At 35.0% G+C, this 22302-nt stretch overlaps 1 protein-coding gene across 1 annotated transcript in view; it reads left to right on the top strand.

Annotated features, from left to right (window-relative positions):
* The window catches only part of LOC111157119 (glutathione S-transferase C-terminal domain containing), a 133120-nt gene that overhangs the window by 92652 nt on the left and 18166 nt on the right, over positions 1–22302 (top strand). Inside the window, exons 6-8 of the mRNA XM_022518360.1 lie at positions 15459–15574; positions 15737–15781; positions 17056–17184. Coding sequence (XP_022374068.1) covers positions 15459–15574; positions 15737–15781; positions 17056–17184 — 290 coding nt within the window. The remainder of the gene's footprint in view (positions 1–15458; positions 15575–15736; positions 15782–17055; positions 17185–22302) is intronic.

Raw genomic sequence — 22302 nt, 5'->3', positions numbered from 1 at the left:
CTGAGCAGGGAGCCTGACAGGGCTAGATCCCAGACCCTGGGATCATGACCTGAGCTGAAGGCAGACGCTTAATGACTGAGCCACCCAGGCACCCCTCTTTAGTCTTCTTTCATCTAGTACACTGGCCTTGAAAATTATTTTTGTTTTTTTATAACATTGACTTTTTTCTTTTTTAAGAACGTAAGCCAATTTTATTGCAGAATATCCCCAATTTGCATTTATCTATTTCCTCTTTCGGATGGAGGCTAAACCATTGGCAAATCTACAATAAAATAGCTCCTAAACATTTTTTGGCAAGCATTCTACAAAGTTGATGTTATGTCCCTCCAAATGCACCACAACAGCAAGCACCTATCAGTTTGACACATTATTTAGAAATTCTATCACTTGGTCAAGATGGTTTCTGTCAGATTTCTCCATTATAAAGATACTGGGAAGCCACTTCAAGCTGTCTTATTCCCTAATAGTTTTTCACCAGTGGTTTTAGCAACTTGGTGATTCTTACCCCAATCAATTATCACAAAATTGTGATTTTCAATTTCCATTATGCTTTATACACTGTCCTCTTTTGAATCCACAAAGATCAGTCTTCTGCCCCACCACGCCAACAAAACTGCTATTGTCAAGGTCACCAAGGACTTTTCATTTACTAGATCTAAAGGAAAAGTCTCAGTCCTTATTTTCCATAAAATATCAACTGCATTGGACAAAATTAATCATTCCCTTCTCCTAGAAATACTTTCCTTAGGTGGCCTCTGAGGAACCAATAGAAGGACTCCTTATCAATCTTTTCTGGTTCTTTTTTAGCTTCTAAACCTCTAGACATGGGTTGCGGGGGGAACCTCAGGATTTTGTCTTCATACCTCTACTACAACTCAATATGTGGTAGTGATTCTTCTAGCTGCTCAGGCTCAAAATTCTGGAATCATTTTGACTCTTCTCCTTCTTTTACCTTCTATATCCAATTCATTAACAAACTCTGTCAGCTCTGTTATTCAAATATATACCTAACCTAATCATTTCTCTCCATGTCCATTGCTCTTTCCTTAGTCTGAACAACTATCGTGTCTGGCCTTAACTATTTTTGCAGTTGTATCCTAGTCAGACTCCCTGCTTCTACCCTTGCTTGCCTGTAGAAATCCTTTTTAAAAGTCAAATAATGTCACAAAATCCATCTAATGCAAAATAAACCCAAAGTTCTTACATAGATTTTAAGGCCTTGGCTACCCTGGCCCTTGGCTACTTCTTTGCTCTCCTCTGCCAGTCTCTTATTTGTTATGCCCCTTGTCTGGAAAACTCTTCCCCAGATAATCCATATGCTTCATTCAGATCCCAAATATCACCTTATCAGGGAAGTCCTTTGAGATTTTTACATCTAAAATAAGTCTCTTCCTTACTCTTTGCCCCCCACCTCCGTTTACATTTCTTCTTAGCCCCTGATGTAGTATATGTTTATTTGCTTTGTGTGTAGCATCTGTCTACCCCCTACTGGAATGTGTTTCCGGTGGCAGCAGGGACTGCTTAGGGCAATCCTTAGAGCAATCCTTAGCACATATAGGTACCTAATAAATGTTTCTTAATTGGCTGTTGGAATTCCTTTTACTTTTCTATTATTAATAGAAAGATAATGGGTTTTCCCCTACTTTTAGTGAAAAGTTTAGTTTATAACTGCTCCTTTTCCCTCTTGAAATATTGAATACAATGTTCCAAACTATACCTTAGCAAAGAAATTGTGCTTTTGTGAATTATATGAATTAATGGGTTATTTATAGTCTTGTTATTTGTAATTACTAATTGCAATATGTTTTTCCACAGTGTTTGGCTATGATTCTTTAAAAGACAACTAAAATTCTCATATGTTAGCTATGATTGTTTGTTTTTTTATTATAAGTGAGAGTACCAAGTCTTTTACTAGATCATTCATTTATGAATTTTAAAGCCCATCAGTGTATACAACAGTGTTTATTTTAAATTCTACATAGTTCTCTAGGAAGTCTACCTGTTTTCTATTAGTTTATGGAAGGAAAAAGTTCTGGCTTCTTTTATTTTTTTATTTTTTTATTTTTTTAGAATTTTTTTTTTTAAGATTTTATTTATGTATTTGACAGACAGAGATTACAAGTAGGCAGAGAGGCAGTCAGAGAGAGGAGGAAGCAGGCTCCCTGCTGAGCAGAGAGCCCGATGTGGGGCTCGATCCCAGGACCCCGGGATCACGACCCGAGCTGAAGGCAGAGGCCCTAACCCACTGAGCCACTCAGGCGCCCCCTGGCTTCTTTTATTAACTTAGAAGTAAAAACTAATCACATGTTATAAGATTAGGGTAAACTAATGGAAATTGGTGGAAATGTTTGGACCAACCACCATCTTCTGGTGTTTTTTGTTCTGTATGTTTGGTTTTCTGCATATCCTAGAAGTGATATTTAAATAATGGGGGAAAATATATGACTTCAAATCTGATTTTAGCAGTTCTAGGAAGTGACCAAGATATGCATCCTGTGTTAAAGAGTAAGGAAATTGCCACAGCTGTGTTGTGTGTACAGAGATATGTAGGTGTTCCTCATAAATGCCCTTATGCTACCATGTCTGTATCTTGAACATCAGAGGGTAGATTTTAGAGCTATTCACTAGGGAGGATATTTAGATGTTTATATTGTATATTTAATTGGGTATCTAGAAATGTTTATTTTTATTTATTTTTTCTTTAAGATTTTTTTTATTTATTTGACAGAGATCACCAAGTAGGCAGAGAGGCAGGCAGAGAGAGAGGAAGGGAAGCAGGCTCCCTGTTGAGCAGAGAGCCGGATGCGGGGCTCGATCTCAGGACCCTGGGATCATGACCTGATCCGAAGGCAGAGGCTTAACACACTGAGCCACCCAGGCGCCCCAGGTATCTAGAAATGTTTAATTTTAAGCATTGCTCTCAAGAGTTCTCATACGCACTTAGCTATTTCAGTGTGTATAATTAAATAAGGCATCTATTTACCTGTGTTGAACACTATGACTCTTTGTTCTCAGAATATTTCAGAAGTTTACATTAAATATATCACTTTCTTTCCTAAATTAATATTCAAGAAGAAATTTATGATGGCTAATGTCTTCAAACTTTCAAACATAGCTTTTGTAACTCTCTCAAGAAAAATGTTTCTGGTGCCTTTGGTTCCTTTTAATTGAGGACTCAGTCTCTTGAGTCTAACTAGCATGTGACTGGATTTTCTATTAATTCTGTGTAATTTCTCGAGGTTCTTAGGAGATACAGTTGTCCTGAAGTAGAAGGTTTTGTAGTCTGAAGAATCTGGCTTGAGTCTTTGTTGACTCGCTCTGTTCACTGGAATTGAATATGAAGGAGTAATTTTTAAGCAAAGAGGTTGGATAAAGCAAGATTTCCTGAAATAGTTCTAAAGAGAACTAGATAGTAAAAACATTCAGTTGTCAGACGATTCGTGGAAACACTGTGTTTCTACACTGTGATTCCTGGGAGCCTTTATTATGCCAGTGGGCACTGTGATTCTCCAAAAGCCTGGATAAATACAAATTCCCCAAGACTACCTGATGGTGGAAGCCACTTTATCTCCCTTCCAATATCTCTTAATATCTTGAGGGACCAGTGTTCCACAACCAAAGTTTAATACGTGCTGGTACTTCTTTGTCTTCCAGCTCAGACTTTTAGGTGCAAACGTACTGGTCAACAGCTGATTAAGAACTACAGTGCATGAGTATGCACAAGTGTACATACGCAAAACTAAACACCAACCAACCAAAATGCTGAAATAATCACAGCACCCTTGACATTTACTTGTTCAAGGAATGCTTCTTAGATTCAGACAGTTATTAAAAAGAATTTCAGAAACTCAGATCAGAAGAACCTGGAAGTAAATTTAAAGTAATTGGGGTGGGTGAACTTTCTTTTTGGAAAGATGCATCTCTCTTTCTCTCTCATGGAGCACTTGCCCTGAATGTACAAAAACCACCAAGATAAGCCCTGAACAACTTTTTTTTTTTTAAACTTTTTTTTTTAAGCCATTTATATACATATTGCTTTAAGTCTGACTCCTATTTGGTATTTTTCTGCAAATTTGACTTTAGCATGACTTTTATACTGATTTAGAGATAAGAATTAAGTATACTACCAAAATATAAAAGAACAATGTTCAGTAATGATGGAAATTTCTTTGGTGTCAGAAATACAGATGAAACATATCTGTACCACACAAGGGAGGCAGCATAGTGCACACTGAAATAGAAAAAGTTTCTATTTTTTTCTAAAACAGACAATAAACTTTATTACTATTTAACAGACAAATTGGTACTCCTGTGCATACATGGGTCCTGTTCAAAACTATTTTACTGATAAGGATTTGTGATTTCTGGGGTAGTAGATAGAAACCCAGGCTCTGGAGCGAGACTGGCAAAATTCAAACTGGCTGCACTGTGGAGTAACTATGTGACCAAAGCTAGTTACTTTATTATTTTAGTTCACATTTATTTATTTGACATTGCAGGAACAGTACCAACCTCATAACAAAGGACTGAAATAATAAATAAAACATGCTTAGCACAGGGGCGCCTGAGTGGCTCAGTGGGTTAAACCCTCTGCCTTCAGCTCGGGTCATGATTCCAGGGTCCTGGGATCGAGCCCCGCATCAGGCTCTCTGCTCAGCGGGGAGCCTGCTTACTCCTCTCTCTCTCTCTGCCTGCCTCTCTGCCTACTTGTGAACTCTGTCAAATAAATAAATAAAAATTAAAAAAAAAAACACAAAAAACAAACATGCTCAGCACATTGTAATCATTTCAGTAGGCCTAATACCAGTAAATAAGAATATCCATACACACACATATATCTATGCACATATACATGATGAGAGTAAATATATATAATTGTAATCGTCTTCCTCAACCATCCCTCCCTACTCTCTACCTGAAGACTCCTTTTAACAGTTCCCTTTGTATGGAGTCCTTTTTCTCTTATTTCTCATGGCTGCTTCTAGTCATTCAGATCTCAGTTTTGTTACCTGCTCAATGAGGCTTTTCCTCACTAATCTAAAATATTCACCGAGTTAATTTCAACTAAAACTTGTTTTAATTTTCTCCATATCATTTATCACTTGATTTAATTTTTTTGTTGTCAGACTCCTTTCACTGGAGCATTAGAATCTCCCTTGTTCTCTACTGTGTCCTAGCTCCTTAGTAAATGCTTTAAAAATATGTGCTAAATTAATAAACTACTCTATAGAGGTTATAATGAAAAAATCAGAGAAAAGGAGGAAAATTCAAAATTCCAGTTTAGGAAAAAAATGTCAGTTCCTGCCTTCCACTGCTCTACTCAGGCCCTGAACTAATATATTGGTAAACTCAGATCTCCTGAATGGCTCAGTTTCCATGTAGCTTAGCTCTTTTAGATTTGTTATCTCTTGTGACTTGGGATAAGGCCTGACGACCTACATGTCCTCAGTGGTATAACTGTCTTCTTCCTAGCCCTTTGTATTTCTCCCTTTTCTTCAACTATACTGGCTGGACCACTGCTAAAGACTACTGTTGCTAGACCTATGTGAATATCAGTACTTGTCCAGATTGAGTTCTTTTTGAATACTAATCTGGATCACTGTCCCCATCCCTATCAATGCCTTTTGCTGTATTAGTTCCCACAGTATCTCCACCATCCCTTGCTGTTGAAGTTCCAACATTCTTAAATGTTCTGTTCTTGTAAGTTAGGCTCTCAAGGTTTGAGACTATTTGAAAAAGAAAAGGAACAGTAGAATTGAAATTTAAGACTGACTTTGAGTTTATATGGTCCCAATGTAATATAATGAATACCACTGCCATGGAGTGTTCACATTTAGGTATAATAACCATTCCTTATTTTGGTTATTGTCATGGTACCTAGCACCATCTCATGTATAAGGTAGGTGCTTTCATAATACTATTCAATGTTGATCATCCATTAAGGCCCAGTGTTAGCATGTCATTCTGGTCATCTATTGTTGTATAAATAATCACTGCAAAGCTTAGAGCCTTTGAATAACAGTTATTGATTTTATCCACAAATCTATAACTCGGTAGGGCTTGGTTGAGAAAGCTTGTCTGTTTACACAGCATCAGCTGGGGAGCCTTGGTTTCTTAAAGCGTGGTGCTGTGTTCCAAGAGCAAATGATTCAAAAGACAGAATGTGGAAGGTGCCAGAAATGGCCACAGTGTTGGCTTCTGTGTTACACTGGTCAAGCAATCATAGAGCTCAGATTCAGGGGAACAAAGATAGGAACCATCTCTTGATGGGAACACTATAATATAACATTAATATTATCAAAGAATTTGAGATCATGTCACCTTAAATACTCACTATTTTCATTTTTTAAATTAAAAAAATCAAACAGAAATCTGTAGGTTAGATCATAGTAGAAATTAGAATACTATGCACACAAAGGAACTGTTTTTTGAAATTGCTTGACTCCGGCAAAGTAAGCACTCACCATTTTGAGCTACTAGACTATCACTTAACCTAAATGCTGTGAAACATACCACATTTGAAGCCAAATTGAGGATTATTTGAATGATCTCAAGAAGTTAATGAAGCTATTAAAATACCTTACTGTTGATAACGTAAGCCTCTGAAAGAGGGAGAAGAAATAAATACCTAAACTACTTTCTAGAGTTAATGTTTTTTTGTTCTAAAGCATTTGAACTTGGTCCTTGGGGCAACTTGGAAGATATTGTGACTTTTTTTTTTTTTTTTTTTTTTAACTACATTCCAGGGCAAAGTAATGTTTACTTTGTGTGAGGTAAATAGCATTTAAATGGAATGAAAATATATGTGTTCAGTTAACTTAGGGATCTGGTATTCTGAAATCAGAATGTTTTATTCATCTTAGAGAAAAAAATAGCAGGTTTTAAAAAAAGGTTTTAAAATTTCCACTGTTTGCTGATTTTGAGCCCTTCTATAAATAAAGCAGAAGTTTTGATTTGACAAATAATGTGACTGTATTTTCTCCAACTTTGTCCCTCAACCCAGCATCTTACTAAATATTCTTTAGTGATCAGTTTTTTTTTGAAGATGCTCTGGAACTGGATACAGAAGGGTAAAGGTGATGCTATATTTAGGCAGCATCTGCAGTACTGTAGCAGGAAAGATCTTCCCAATCTATTTTCATTTCTTTCCTCCTGGATAATCCGATTCTGCAACAAATTGATTGCTCAACCTCCCCATGTCACTTTTCTATAAAATCAAAAAGGTTGCTGCAGTCCCAAGGTGAGGAAATAGTCTCTTTCTGGGAAAGGTGACTCTCAAAGGTCAATTCATTAAACAGAGTGACTTATGAGACCTCCAAATAATGCCTTGGTGATATATTCCAAAACGTTGAGTCCAAAACTTAAATTGAACTTTTTTACTGGTAAGCCTGCTCTTAGAAATTTTACATAGAGGAAAAGCTGAAATAAACTGCCTTTTATAGCTGATTCTGAAGAACAATATTTTTCCCCCAAGATACAGTTATTAGCGAAATCCCTCATTTACATGCTAGAAAACACTTCATTTCTTCGAACTCTCACACACTGAAAAAAAAGTGCCATTGCTGAAATTCTGATATCACAATTAATCAAAATGATCTATTTAAGAGAGAGCAAGAAGTAATAGTGGGAAGAACACTCAACCTGACACAGAAATTCTTGGTTAGAGTCCCCACTTTACTGCTTACCAGGTGTGTATCTCTGAGCAAATGCTAAGTTAGAGCAACCTCATTTGTGCTCAGTGTCCTCATCTGTAAAATAAGGAAAATACCATCCACTCTGACAACCTGACAGAGTTTTGAGGTTAGATTATATAGCAACTATGCAAATGCTTTATAAATTGCAAAGCATCCTATAAACAGAAAGTGTTATCAACCATTTTAGAAATGTTGATGAAGTGTATATGGATTGTTGTAAGTTATAGCTGTTAAAATTTCATTAAAAATATATTGTACAATGTAGCTAAGACAGTATATTTTCTAAGCTCAAATAAAATGTTTTATACTAATTAAATTAGACATAACTCTATGAAGGACAGAGACCAAGTGTTGTATATCTTTGTGTCCCTAACATTGTCTAGAACAGTTCTATGTAGGTCAAGTTCATTGGTTGTTTCATTGCTCATATAATTGATTAAGGTATTTGTGAGGTCATTATTCCTCAATTTAGAGAGGAATAGATTGGCCTCTTTTTAACATTTTGAATTTCTAATTAATATTTATTGAATGCTCTGATACTGTGAGTAACAAAATTATCAGAGAGAAAATAACCATCACAATGTTACACAATTGTTGATTTCATAGACTGCACTGTGGGATCTGTGAACAAGTTGGGGAAAGAGGAAAAAGGTTATCAGATGATTAGTATCCATTGTTGCAAGAAAGTTGTCACTGTGAGGTTGGTATGGCTAAGAGGATTAGTGATGCTGGCCTGCAACTAACTTTGAAAAATGTAAATCAAAAGGACTATTATAAATGTTTAGTATTTCCAACAAGTCATGTCCAAAATTCAAAACAAAATTGCACTAACCTAAAGTGTAAACTTTATGTTGCTGCTTAGTTTTACACATCAACTCAGAAATTTAGGAATTTCATTCCTGCCTTTCTAGCTTTTTTTTTAAGATTTTATTTAAACTCCAGTTAACAAACAATGTAATAGGGACACCTGGGTGGCTCAGTGGGTTAAAGCCTCTGCCTTCGGCTCAGGTCATGATCCCAGGATCCTGGGATCGAGCCCCGCATAGGGCTCTCTGCTCAGCAGGGAGCCTGCTTCCCCCTTCTTTCTCTGCCTGCCTCTCTGCCTACTTGTGATCTCTGTCTGTCAAATAAATAAATAAAATCTTAAAAAAAAAACATACAATGTAATATTAGTTTAAGGTGTACAATTTAGTGATTCAAAACTTACGTACCACACCCGGTGTTCATCCCAACAAGTGTCCTCCTTAATCCCCATCACCTGTTTAACCCATCCCCCCCACCCATCTCCCTCTGGTAACCCTCAGTATGCTCTCTATTGTTAAGAGTCTGTTTCTTGTTTTGCCTCTATGTTTTTTATTTTCCCCTATTCTCAGTTGTTTTGTTTCTTAGATTCCACATGAGTGAAATCATGTGGTATTTGTCTTTCTCTGACTTCGTTCACTTAGCATTTACTCTCTAGTTCCATCCACATTGTTGGAAATGGCAAGATTTCATTCTTTTAATGGCTGAGTAATATTCCCCCCCCATGTGTGTATATGCAATATATATATATATACATATATATATATATATATATGTATATATATATATATATACACACACATTTATTACAGCTCACATCATCTTTATCCATTCATCAGTCAGTGGACATTTGGGCTGTTTCCATAATCTGGCTATTGCTGATAATGCTGCTATAAACGTCGGGATGCATATATCCCTTTGAATTGGTATTTTTGGATTCTTTGTATAAATACCTAGTAGTGCAATTGCTGTGTCATAGGGTAGTTCTATTTTTAATTTTTTGAAAACCTCCATAATGTTTTCCAGAGTAGCTACACCAGCTTGCATTCCCATCAACAGTGTAAGAGGGTTTTCCTTTCTCCACATCCTCACTAACACCTATTTCTTGTGTTGTTGATTTTAGCTATTCTGACAGGATTGAGCTGATATCTCATTGTAGTTTTGATATGTACTTCCCTGATAATGAGTGGTGTTGAGCTTTTCATGTGTCTGTTAGCCATTTCTTTGGGAAAATGTCTACTCATGTCTTCCGCCCATTTCTTAATTGGATTATTTATTTCTTGGGTGTTGGGTTTGATAAGTTCTTTATATATTTTGGATACTAACCCTTTATCAGATATGTCATTTGCAAATAATTTCTCTCATTCCATAGGTTGACTTTTAGTTTTGTTGACTGTTTCCTTTGCTGTGCAGAAGCTTTTTATTTTGATGAAGTCCCAGGATATTACATTTGCTTTTGTTTCCCTTACCTTAGGAGAGTTATCTAGTAAGAAGTTGCTATGGCTGAGGTCAAAGAGGTTGCTGTCTGTGTTCTTCTCTAGGATTTTAATGGTTTCCTGTCTCACATTTAGTTCTTTAATTCATTTTGAATTTTTTTGATCCAGCTTTTGATATGGCTTTAAATAGGTGTTTTCTTATTCCCTCACCTAAGTTCTTAGAAACTTACATTCCCATATAAAACAGTTTCGTAGTTGACTTCTTTTGCTATTTCAACAAATACAGGCATAGCATTGATAGCTAACTTGTTTTTATGTTTAGTACCTGCAGAAGTAAGCATGTGGCCTTAAAATCCAGCTTGTCCTAACTACAGAGAAAATATATTCATTAAACTAAGCACATGTTATGTGCCTGTCCATCTTCTAACAGTCTTTCCATTTAATTGGACCCAAGTTTTTTGGTCAGGAAAAATCATCTGTATCTATTTCAGGAAGACAGAAGCAATTTTAGCTTATGGGTTTCTTGGTAGTTAATATAATTAATTGTGCCTACATATCATTTGAAATTTTTTTTTGAGGTATAATTGACATACAGTATTTTAGTTCCAGGTGTACAGCATAATGATTTGATATTTGTATATGTTGTGAAATAACCACCATGATAAGTCTAATTAACTAACATCCATAACCACACATAGTTATAGAATTCTTTTCTTGTGATGACAGCTCTTCAGATCCACTCTACTAGCAACTTCCAAATATGCAATACAGTATTTTTAACTATGGTTGCCATGCTATACATTACATCCTCGTGACTTATTTATTTTATAGCTAGTTTGTACCTTTTGACTCCCTTCACACATTTTGCCCACTCCCCCTGCCCACCTGGCAGTAATCAAGCTATTCTCTTAGATTCCACATGTACATGATGAGATCATATGTTATTCGTCTGACTTATTTCATTTAGTAAACACCCTCAAGGTCCATCTAGGTTGTCTCAAATGGCAAGACTTCATTCTTTTGTATAGCTGAATAATATTCAGTTGTAATCTGTATACCACATTTTATCCATCACGCATCGATGGACACTTAGGTGGTCTCCATATCTTGACTATTGTAAATAAAGCTGCAACAAACACAGAGGTGCAGATATCTTTTTGAGTTAGTGTTTTCATTTTCTTCAGAAAGATACCCAAAAGCGTATAACAAGAAAATTTTTCACTACTTAACAATACTACTGTTTTATAGTATAAAAGATGAGTTCTTTTGGGTAGTACCAAAGTACCAAAATAACTTTTTCTTTGTCTTTTTGAAAAATTTATTATAAAATACTAAATGTAAATGCAGTCAGGAGCATGGAAAGCTGATAGGGTTTCTGAGGTTCTAAAGCAAGAAAATTGGTTTCAAGCAGAGGAAACAAATGTATAAAGGCACCACCTCACTGCCTTTTGATGAATTCAAGGAACTATCCATTGTTCAGAAAGGCTGGAATATAGGGAATATATAGGAAAGTTCCAGAAGTTGAGTTTGCCAGAGTAGCAGGGCTCAGATCAATAGAGGACTTGTTTTCTTGCCAAGAAGTAAACATTGTTTTCTTAAGGCAGAGAGATACCTTTGGAGGTATTTTAAGCAAAGAAGAGATGTTTTAATGGGTGGATGTGGAAGGGACTTTAGTTACATACACAGGAAAAGCATGCTCAGTGACAAGCTATGGCACAAAAGACAGGACCTAGTGAGCATAGCATTTCGGAGCTATACCAAGGGAAGAGAGCCTGGGAAGGAGAGTGAGAAGGAATATCCAATAAGGAGTCCAAGGGCTTTCTTGATCTAAAACACCAGCGTTCAAAATGAACTAATGAGTTCCAATGAGTTGATTCTATCTCATTTTCTTAATTAAATGATGTAATGATAATTAGCATCAGTTGAGGTTGAATCCGCCAAAGAAATCTATTAATAATCTGATTTGATTTGAGGCTATACTCTATCCTGAATAAAAATAATGCAGACAAGCATTATAAGAGAACATCTTTAATATGTAATAATGTAAAAATAACCATGCTGTCTATTCAAGTAAAACTTGTCTCTAAAGAGCTCTAAGTACCTTAAATATTAAAATGAGGCCCTGTTTCCTCTATAGCAAGAGAGGCAAAATAACGAGCAATGCTCTTTCCCATCTGGTCATGCCTGTATTTTCAGATCTGTCTTATGTTCTACCACTTCTTCATCAATCCTCATTCATAAGCACGTGAGCTAATTGCTGTTTTCCCCTAAATAGGTCATATTTTTCTTAGCAAACTTTCCCTTGCCATTCTATTCGGCAAGTTTCTGTTCCTCCTTAAAGACTCAGCTGAAATGCCCTCAAGTCTCTGTAAAGCCCTCAGTGATGTCTCAGTTAGTCCTTTATTTTCAGCACACATACATTTGCATATAACGAACACCTGTAACTTCCTTTAGATCCTCTTTTAGCTCCCTAAGGACCAGGACTATGTTTTATTCACTTTGAGATGTATCCTCAGCATATAGACAGATACTTAGCATAGATGCCCAAGTGATATTCCAAGCCTGAAAACTATAGGTACCCTGGGGATGGGACCTGCCTTTCACTGTCTATTGCCCTGTAGAACATAAGTGAGCCAGCCCAGTGTTCTAATATTGCTCTTCCATTGCTTAAAAATTTATTCCTTTACCTTTGTATCTTTCTTTTGGACAATGCAAACAACACAGAAGTTGTCTAAATAATCAGGTTCCTCCTAATTTGAATTAGACAAGGGAAAGACTTCACTGTGGGAGAATTACATCACAGAACAAATGAGATCATTTGTATTAAAACATCTGACCATTTGATTCTTGGATTTCTTTTTCTGTGATAGCTCTTAAGGAACCAGCATTTTCAGTCAAACTAAAAATAGATTATAAATTTATGCTTATAAGTGGTGTCTTAGGCACAAGAATGTTGGATATAAATAGAGTGGACTGGATTTTTAAATTAATACCATATTTCAAAATACCACTTTCTTACCTTGTCCAGTATATTTAAGATCCTGATCATGTTTCCAGGAGCTTCATAATATTTATAAAACTGGAATGGGTCAGATGAATGCTTTATTAGAGGTGGCTTTTCTATAAAGCATCTGAGCATCATGCTACTGTATTTTTAGCTCGATTTGTGAATATTACATGCAGCCTAATAGTGTCTATTTAAATACAACCCTGAAAATTACCTCTTTGCCTTCAACCTTCATATCAGCATGAATTCTTTATATGCAAAGATGCAAACTTAGCAAGAAAAACAGATCTTCATCAACATTTGCTTTTGAAGCAAACCTAAGAAATTAGGTAATTCTAAATGTCTAATAAAAATATGGTACCCAACTTTCTCTTAGTTGTTCCATTAAATACATTTTCTTTTCTCCTTACTCTTTTTTTTTTTTTTAAAGATTTTATTTATTTATTTGACAGGCAGAGATCACAAGTAGGCAGAGAAGCAGGCAAAGAGAGAGGGGGAAGCAGGCTCCCCAATGAGCAGAGAGCCCAATGCAGGGCTCAATCCCAAGACTCTGGGATCATGACCTGAGCCCAAGGCAGAGGCTTAACCCACTGAGCCACCCAGGTGCCCCTTTTCTCTTTACTCTCTTTACTCTTAACAAAAGGTAATTCCTTTTGACTTTATGAAAATCCTTTGGCTAAGAAATGTTAAGAAACCCACAAAATGAAGACTGAAATGTTTGTGTTTTTTCTTGTTTCTTGGTGGCTCCATTAAACAGCAGCATTTGTGATTCTAGCTTTCCCACAGGGCTCAAAAATACTTTTCTTTTTTTGCCACTCTCCTCCCCTTCCTGTTGTTACTCTTCCTCTTCCAAATCAGAACTGCATTGCCATAGAAAATAAGGCTGATTTATGAATGGATGGATAGATGAATAGCAGTGTGATTAAACCAAGCATGGTAAGTAGTTAATGGTAGAATCTAAGTGGAGGTTTTAGAGACATTCACTGTAAGATTCTTTCAACTTTGCTGTGTTGAAAATTGTCATAATTTCTTAGAAGTGGTAATCCAGGAAGGGTAGGATGTCAGGGGCTTTCACTTATTTTGTTTAATTTTTTTACAATTATATTATTAGAGGAAAATGAAAAGAAAGCTACATGAAACTATATTCATAAATAAAGTCACCAGCTACTGATTTAAATGCCCTTCATGTTTGAAATTCACATTAGGCCATGCTAAATAATTAAGAATGTGTATAATGATTTAGCTATATGACAGCGACCACATTATTACAATAAGAGATTGGTTACAATGTAGTCAATGGAATACTATGCAGCCATTAAAACTTAGAGCATAGAAACATGCATTGACATATATATCAATCTTATATATATAATGTTTTATAAGCATCTAGAATATTATGAATTTATGGATACAGCTGGAAGTACATATATACAAAGACACCAGCTCTGAATTACGTGATTATGGATCTTTTTCTCTCATATAGATTTTTTTTATTCATATTTTCTATTTTTTCCAAAAATAAAGGGCTTCCAGTGTTTTATTTTTGTAACCTAAGAAAGAAGGAAAACAGAAAACAGAAGGAAAGAAAAAAGCCAGGCTATTTTTCTGTGAAAATGGAGCAGGGAAATGTTGGTAACTGTACATAATTTTTGATCAAGCCAAAAGATTATCTGGGTTTGATATTTAACTATATCAATGAAATCTGCTCTCTTATATTTTCTTAATCTTGCTCTTACAAAAAGTGCATGTGAAATATGTAAAAACAAATAATTTCATTCATTCTTCTGAAGTTATCTTCTGAAGTGGACTTAACTAGTGGCTTTGAAGGAAAGTTAAGATGTTTTCATGCTGCTAGGCCCAAGGCATTTCATACTTGGAAATGCCCTATCTTTAATCTCTAATTGCATTAGATTTCTGTGCCTGACTCATGAGAAAAAGAAGCTTCAAAGCCGAAATGGTAAAATCTAATTTCTCTCTAAATACACCAACTATTGATATATTTCAAACAATGTGACACCTATGTTCCAACGTTCCTAACCAAAAAAGCTAAGAGTTCAAGGATGTGCCAGTTAAATAAGAAAAATGTTTTAAAATTTGTTATGGATCTCTTTTGTCCAAAGAGATTTAAACAATGCACTAGAATTAGGTAATCTTTGTAATATGTCTCTGATAATAATAGAGGCAAGAGACTATCACTGTTAATTTTTATTCATCTAGTAAACATTTATTGAACACTTTCTGACTCTGCCATTAATATTTCACTTATTGTTTCCTCTCTAGAAGACGCTTTTTCAGTGGCTCTTGACAGAGAAGTTGGACATGAATAAAAGTAAAAATATGCATTGAAGTCCATTTCTGGGTTTCAGTTCTCTGCTCCTCTGGTCCTCTTATGGTGGATGATGTGGAATTTGTAACTCATTTATACATTTACCCCTCTCCCTGGATGCCAGCAGTCTGAGTGCCTTCTCACTCCCCCATGATGCCTAACATTTCATGGTCTTCATCTCTTGTCTTCCCCAGGTAAAATGTCCAGTGATCGGGCTCTGAGGAAGCAGCAGCAGTTAAACAACCTTGTTTACATCGTGACAAATCAGGCCAAACCTGGTGACAGAATTGTGGATTTCTGCAGCGGCGGGGTATTACGTCTCTCCTTTTGTTCCCTTTACTCTTTTCCTGACTATGTGACTTCGCTGTAGTACATTCAAAGTCATGTTTTCGTTTGGCAAGACTGCGGTCTCAGAATGAGAAAAAAGCCTTAGGGGCCAAAATTAACTTGTTTCTTTTTCTGCCTTTTCCAGGGCCATGTTGGGATTGTCCTTGCTCACATGCTGCCATTATGCCAGGTAAAATCTAAATAACCCATAAAAGAAAACATTGGAAAGGAAGGAAATAAAGGAAAAAGTATATAGCCAGTTCAGTTAGCAGAGTCTGTCTGACCCCTGCTCTTTGAATTCATAATCATTCACTCAGGTCACTTTATGTGGCACAGGTAGACAGGTAGTTTTTGTTGGTTTTTTTTTTTTCCTTTGAACTAAACTTCTAAGAATCTTAAAAAAAAAGTATAGTAGGATCACAATACCTTTTTCAATTTCTATAAAAGCGTTATATTTTAAAACAAATTTTAGAAGAAATAACCATTCTGTTGTTAAATAAGATAATTAGTGGTGATACCAGTTTACATAATTTTATACCAGAAATACTATCTTCTGAAACTTTTTGAGCATATTCTTTTGGTATCTTGATTTTTATCCATTGTACCAAAGTTGTAACAACAATAACAAAATTTGTTAAGGAAAAAAATAAGTTCCAAATTTATCACACTCATCCACCAAATGCTCTTCTCCCCATGTTCTCATCAAGTCGTTGTCCATGAGGATGCTTATTGCTGCAAATGCTAAAAATACAAATATAATTTTAGTCACCAGCTTTAACTCAGTATTGTAGCATAAATATTTTTCCCTATTGCAAATAGTTGTAAATATCATTATTAAAATATCACCAAAATGTAACTACATAGTATGTTTTTAAGGAAATGTACCATAATTTATGCAGTCATTGCCACCATTTGTTAGAAATTTCTTATTTTTTAGTCTTCTGCCATGTGAAATCATTTCCTTGCAGTTACCATCTTTTAGCCTAAAGTCTAGAATTTGATGACTTTTTAAAAAAACACAAAATGAATGGGGCAGATTCTTTGTTTGTGAACTTTCTGGAAGGTGCAAAATAATTACAGTCATTCCTCACAGAAGAAAAAGATGAGGAGGAACTCATAGACTGGCCAGAATGACATGTAACAGAATGCTGGGGGAAAGAGGGTGGGTAAGAGTGTATTATTCTTTTACTTTTTTCGAAAATAAAGGGCAAAATAAATAAGGAATCCAGGGGTGGGGGGACTAACAGGTGTCTGTTTTGTTATAAAAGAAAGTAACAACTTAGTGTTTGGAATTAGAGGAAGAAAGGTCATAAAGTAGAACCGTGGAGAAACAGAATCAGGGATATATGGTTTCTTTTTCTCCCTTCCCAACAGTCTGGACACTTAGAGACACAGTAATAATACTTTGCCTTAATGTCTGAATTATGTTACTGAATGTATTATTGTTTCCTGGGTGAAATCTAGGTTACATTAATAGAAAACAAGGAATTGTCATTAATTCGTGCTAAGAAGAGAAGTGATGAACTAGGTTTAAGCAACATTTGGTTCATTCAAGCAAATATGGAGTATTTTACAGGGATGTTTAATATTGGGGTAAGTAATCAAGCAATTTCAATTTCTTTAATTAAGAAAAATTATATGCCTTAGACTAATCAAAGGAGAAATTTTTATATTCTTTGCTAAATAAGTTTATAACCTTTGTTTTCTATCTCTACAGTATAGCACATTGATGAATATTATTTCATTCATAGCACTTCACCATTATGTGATGGAGGTAACATTTGCTTCTCTCCCAGATGTGAGCTTTATCTTCTTCACTGCAGAATGCCCAGTGCCTGAAACAATGTTTGACATATAGAAAGTGCTTAAAAACAGTTCTTAATTGAATGAACAAATGAATTCTAGTAACAATGACCTCCCTTGGTTTATTTTGCATTTTTAAAGGATAATGAAAAGAAAAACAAAGAAATATTGCTGTTATTTCTTATATTTGTTTTAAATAATTTTTTTTTATTTTTAAAGGACCAAATGCTCAATATAGAAAAATACATAATGATACAAAGAAGAATCACCAGTATTTCCACTACTGAGAAATGAATAGTGTCAAAAAGCTTTGGTCTTTATATGTTTATGCACACGTACAAATGCGTATTTACACGTATGTTGACATCATACTACATAGATCTTGCTTTAACAGAACACTGTCATAAATCTTTTCCCAACTCATTGATCATGTTTCTTTTTTTTTCATGTTATAATGTGTAATTATTATTATGATGCTTTGTTTAAGATTTTGATATATTTGCCAAATCACTTTCAAGGAAGGTTGTGTTTACAAAACATACATGATAGGCTGGTCTAGCTGGAAATCTTCTTCAGTCTCAGAAACTCACACTTTCATAGTTCTTATGATTTTTGTCCAGTGATGTTCATTTCTTAATATCAACTACTGGAAATTTGTGAGGTTTGTTGTTATCTTTTATAGTGAAAATGTATACAATTTTTTTCCTTTGTAGACATGATCTAGATTGGTTATCTCAGGCCAAGCCTATATGAAGAGAAGTACACTGTTAATAAGAAAACTCAGGAAATGCAGACATCTGAAACAGCAAATTCAAATTAACTATATATTTATGTACAACTTAAATTTTACATAAATATTGACATAAAGTTTAAAGCTTCTCCCAGGAAATGAGATATTAAGCCAATGCCCATGTTACCAGTACACCAGGCAGAGTATTTAAGATGGCAAAATATTGCTGCCCATTTACTTACCTCTCAAATCACAAAATTCCCATCTTATCAGCCATACATCTCTTTAAACTTCTATGGTTTATAGGTGCTAAATCATTCTGGCATATTCTTGTAACTCCCAAGGTCATAATTCACTAACACCAACTGAAAATGTGTCTCTTTTTTGATGTGATATTTTCTCTACATTTCATAATAATATGTTCATAATGGCTTTTTTCTTCCATAATTATTTTTGTCAAGATATATAGAAAGTGAATTAAAATTACTTGGAGGATTAAACTAAAATTAGATTTACTCTCAAGAAAATAATTTTCCCTAGGAGGATAATTGAGGTATTGTCACTAGATAAATCAAACTGAACGCATCAGTGGCTCCAACTCTTGTGTTAAATAGATTACAGTGAAAATAGTGTAGCTAGAGAGGAAATCAGAATTGGAAATGCATCAAAACTGCATTAATTCGGGGCGCCTGGGTGGCTCAGTGGGTTAAGCCGCTGCCTTCGGCTCAGGTCATGATCCTAGGTCCTGGGTTCAAGCCCCACATTGGGCTTTCTGCTCAACAGGGAGCCTGCTTCCTCCTCTCTCTCTGCCTGCCTCTCTGCCTACTTGTGATTTCTCTCTGTCAAATAAATAAATAAAATCTTTAAAAAAAAAAAACTGCATTAATTCATGATTTTATGATATTTCAAATAAGGGTTGTTTTATAATTTTATAGTTTTGTGATTTTGTAGTATTTCGATAAGGGTTTAGTTAACATTTATCTTTGCTTAGTAAGTACCTTTTTCTTTTACTTTTTTTTCTTTAGATATGAAAATAATGATGTAAACCAGATTTTAAGGAGAGAATTTTAAAGTCTCAGAATCAACTCTCTTTAGAGCTTTAAGCAAATCCTTTATACATAAGAATTAAAATACTAATTATTATTAGTCTTACCTCCATTAATACAACAACTCTTAGCAGGCAAAAATGAATAGATTTTCTAATGTTGTTAAACTAGTTTGATCTCAAATAATGAAAGAGAATAAATCTAAATATTTTCAGATCTTTTTTTTTTTAAAGATTTTATTTATTTATTTGACAGACAGAGATCACAAGTAGGCAGAGAGAGAGGAGGGAGCAGGCTCCCCGCTGAGCAGAGAGCCCAATGCGGGGCTCTGGGATCATGACCCAAGCCGAAGGCAGAGGCTTTAACCCACTGAGCCACCCAGGCACCCCTATTTTCAGATCTTTTAATTAGGTCTTCCAACATGTCCACCTACTGTACCTGCCCAATATAACCAGAATCAGTGAGGTGGTAATACTGTTTGTTCTGAAGAGTCATCTTGTAGTTTCTGGTTTACATTGTACTTATTTGAGAAATATATATCTTTAGAAGTACAAATGCCTAATGTGCTCATAAAAACATTCAGAGTCTCTAGACATTTTAACTTTAAAAATGATATTCCATTTTTGCTCTTAAATTTTGCCAAAATTTAAAAAATATATTATTGCTCATTGACTGCAGGGCTTCCCTGAGACAAGCCTAATCATACAGAAATTTTACATTTTTTACTTTACTTTACATGATATTTGCAGTGATTAATTAATGACATGAAAAATTAGTTATGATGGTAAACAAAGAAAATAAACATAATGGTAAAGAGTATGGACTTTAACATTGGGCAAATTTGCGCCAAAATCTCAGCTTGGCCAATTACTGGCTGTATGACTTTGGGCAATTTATTTAAGTCACTAATCCTCAGTTTTTCCATGTGTAGATTAGGCATAAAATACCTGGCTCATAGGATAGTGGTACAACATATGTGAAGCACTTAGGAGGTTGTGTGTCCTTCAGGAAGTACTCAGTAAATTGGGCCTCCTTTTACTGTTGTCAGTGTGATCTCTGCATTTAAAAAGGGTGGGAGAAATATGCTAATATGGATTTTTTTAAAGGTAGTTATCTCTATTCACTGTGTAATAATGTTTTTTCTTTATTATTTTCCATACTTTAAAAATACCTCAAATTTAAAATGTTACTTTTGTATTCATGATAAGGTAAGCAATAAAGATAGAAGAATAAATATGTGTTTAATATTTCATAGATAGAGATAGATAGATAATAGATTGCTTATTTAGCCAAGAAAGGCTAATAGGTTCCTAAGGATTATTACAAGGTATCTAAGAGAATTCTGAACATATAAAATATTTTTTTCTTTCAAAACAAGTGATTATTGTGGAAATACCTTGTTATTTTGTGATTTTGATTATAATGACTATTAGTGTCCTGAGGAAAGTAAGAAACATCCAAGAAGAAGAAACATCCCAGTTTCAATACATGTGGCTATATGGTCCCGAATTACGCATATGTTATGGGTTGAATGTTAGCGTCCTCTTTCAAAAAATTCCTATGTTAACTTCCTAACCCTTAATGTCACAGAATTAGGAGGTGGGGCCCTTGGGAGGTAATTAGGTCATGAAGGTGGAGCCCTTCTGAAATGGAATTGGTGCCCTTGTAAGAAGAGAGAGCGTGCTTCCTCTCCTAGCTGTCTCTCTGCAAACCAGGAAGGGGTTCCTCACTAGACATTAGATCTGCCAGCACCCTGATCTTGGACTTCTCACCCTCCAGAGCTGTGACAAATAAATGTTTGCTGTTTAAGCCACCCACTGTATGGTTTTTGTTTTGTTTTTTTTTTTAATAACTGCTCAAACTAAGACAGTATGTATTGATTAACAACCCTTAAAGGGAAACATAAAAAACTGCTTCACAAATGGATTTTTAAGGGTTAAAAGGGGGGGGTCTATTAATGCTTTGTCTAATGCAAGACAAATACTCTTCATTATTGTGAAAACTTACTTTACAAGATTATGCTTTTTAAGACCTGACCTACAGTGTATATTAATACAAATGGACTCAAACAATATTACAGAAAGGAAAAACACACTGTATTGAAAAACAAAAACTGTATCAATGCTAAACAGCTTGCCCAGCAAATGTTTTTGCTGGATAATTCCAACAGTAACAGAGTCTTCTGAACCAGGTGATAAGGTATTGGCTTTAACAGTATGGGTGAATATTTTCTATATTGTCAATATATATCAAAATCTCAAAACGGTTTATATTTGAGTTATGTATTTACCTTTTTCTATCTTATCCATAATAAGTTTTTATATGACTGTAGTTTATCAGTGCTGAGTGCTTAATTACAAGCTCATTTCAAGTTATGTATGTTAGTATACAATTATACAATGTAATTGTATACAGTACAATAAATATGCAATTATACAATGTAATTCAGTAATACCTTTGATAAATAATTTATATAATCCTTATTTTAAAAGAAAAGGAACTTGAGGAAATATGTCATCTGCAGACATAATTTTGAAAAGATATTAAGGCAAAATAGAGGACTTCCACGTGAAGACAGCAGATAGAGGTATTTCAACCTCCTTCTCTCCAAGAAAGATCAGATCCCCAAATAACAAGGAGAACAAAAACCAAAAGAATCATACTCCATCTTTGATGAAACTATGTTCAAGATTCTGTAATTTGAACCATAATATATGAAGGCAGAAAGCACATTGAAGAAAAATGGTAAACTATTGAGTAGAAAAAGAGGAAAGAAACTTAAATGCCTGAGGAGAAGGAATGACTGTCAGGAAGCAAGTCACTTTGCTCTCATCGAATCCCAGACAGTGTCAAGAATTCAGGACACCAGAAACCTCAGGGGAAGGGGAAAAGGAAGAGCTGAAATCATGTTTGCTTAAAAATATTTAGATGGCAATTCACAGACCTGTACCCCTGGGACTAATAATACATTATATGTTAATAAAAGAAATTTAAAAATATTTAGAGACCCAGATACTTACCTCCATCTTGTGTACACTCCATGAATCCTGCAAGGAACTAGAAGGTTATTCTATGAAGAAACTAAGCCCAGAGATGCTCAAGATACAGGGATACTGGGCACAGAGGAGGGCA

This window comes from Enhydra lutris, unplaced genomic scaffold, assembly GCF_002288905.1.
Source record: "Enhydra lutris kenyoni isolate GAN:26980312 unplaced genomic scaffold, ASM228890v2 scaffoldscaffold3, whole genome shotgun sequence".
Classification (NCBI taxonomy): Eukaryota; Metazoa; Chordata; class Mammalia; order Carnivora; family Mustelidae; genus Enhydra; species Enhydra lutris.
The sequence above is the reverse complement of the archived record's forward strand: the minus strand, read 5'-3'. Positions and strand labels throughout refer to the sequence as shown.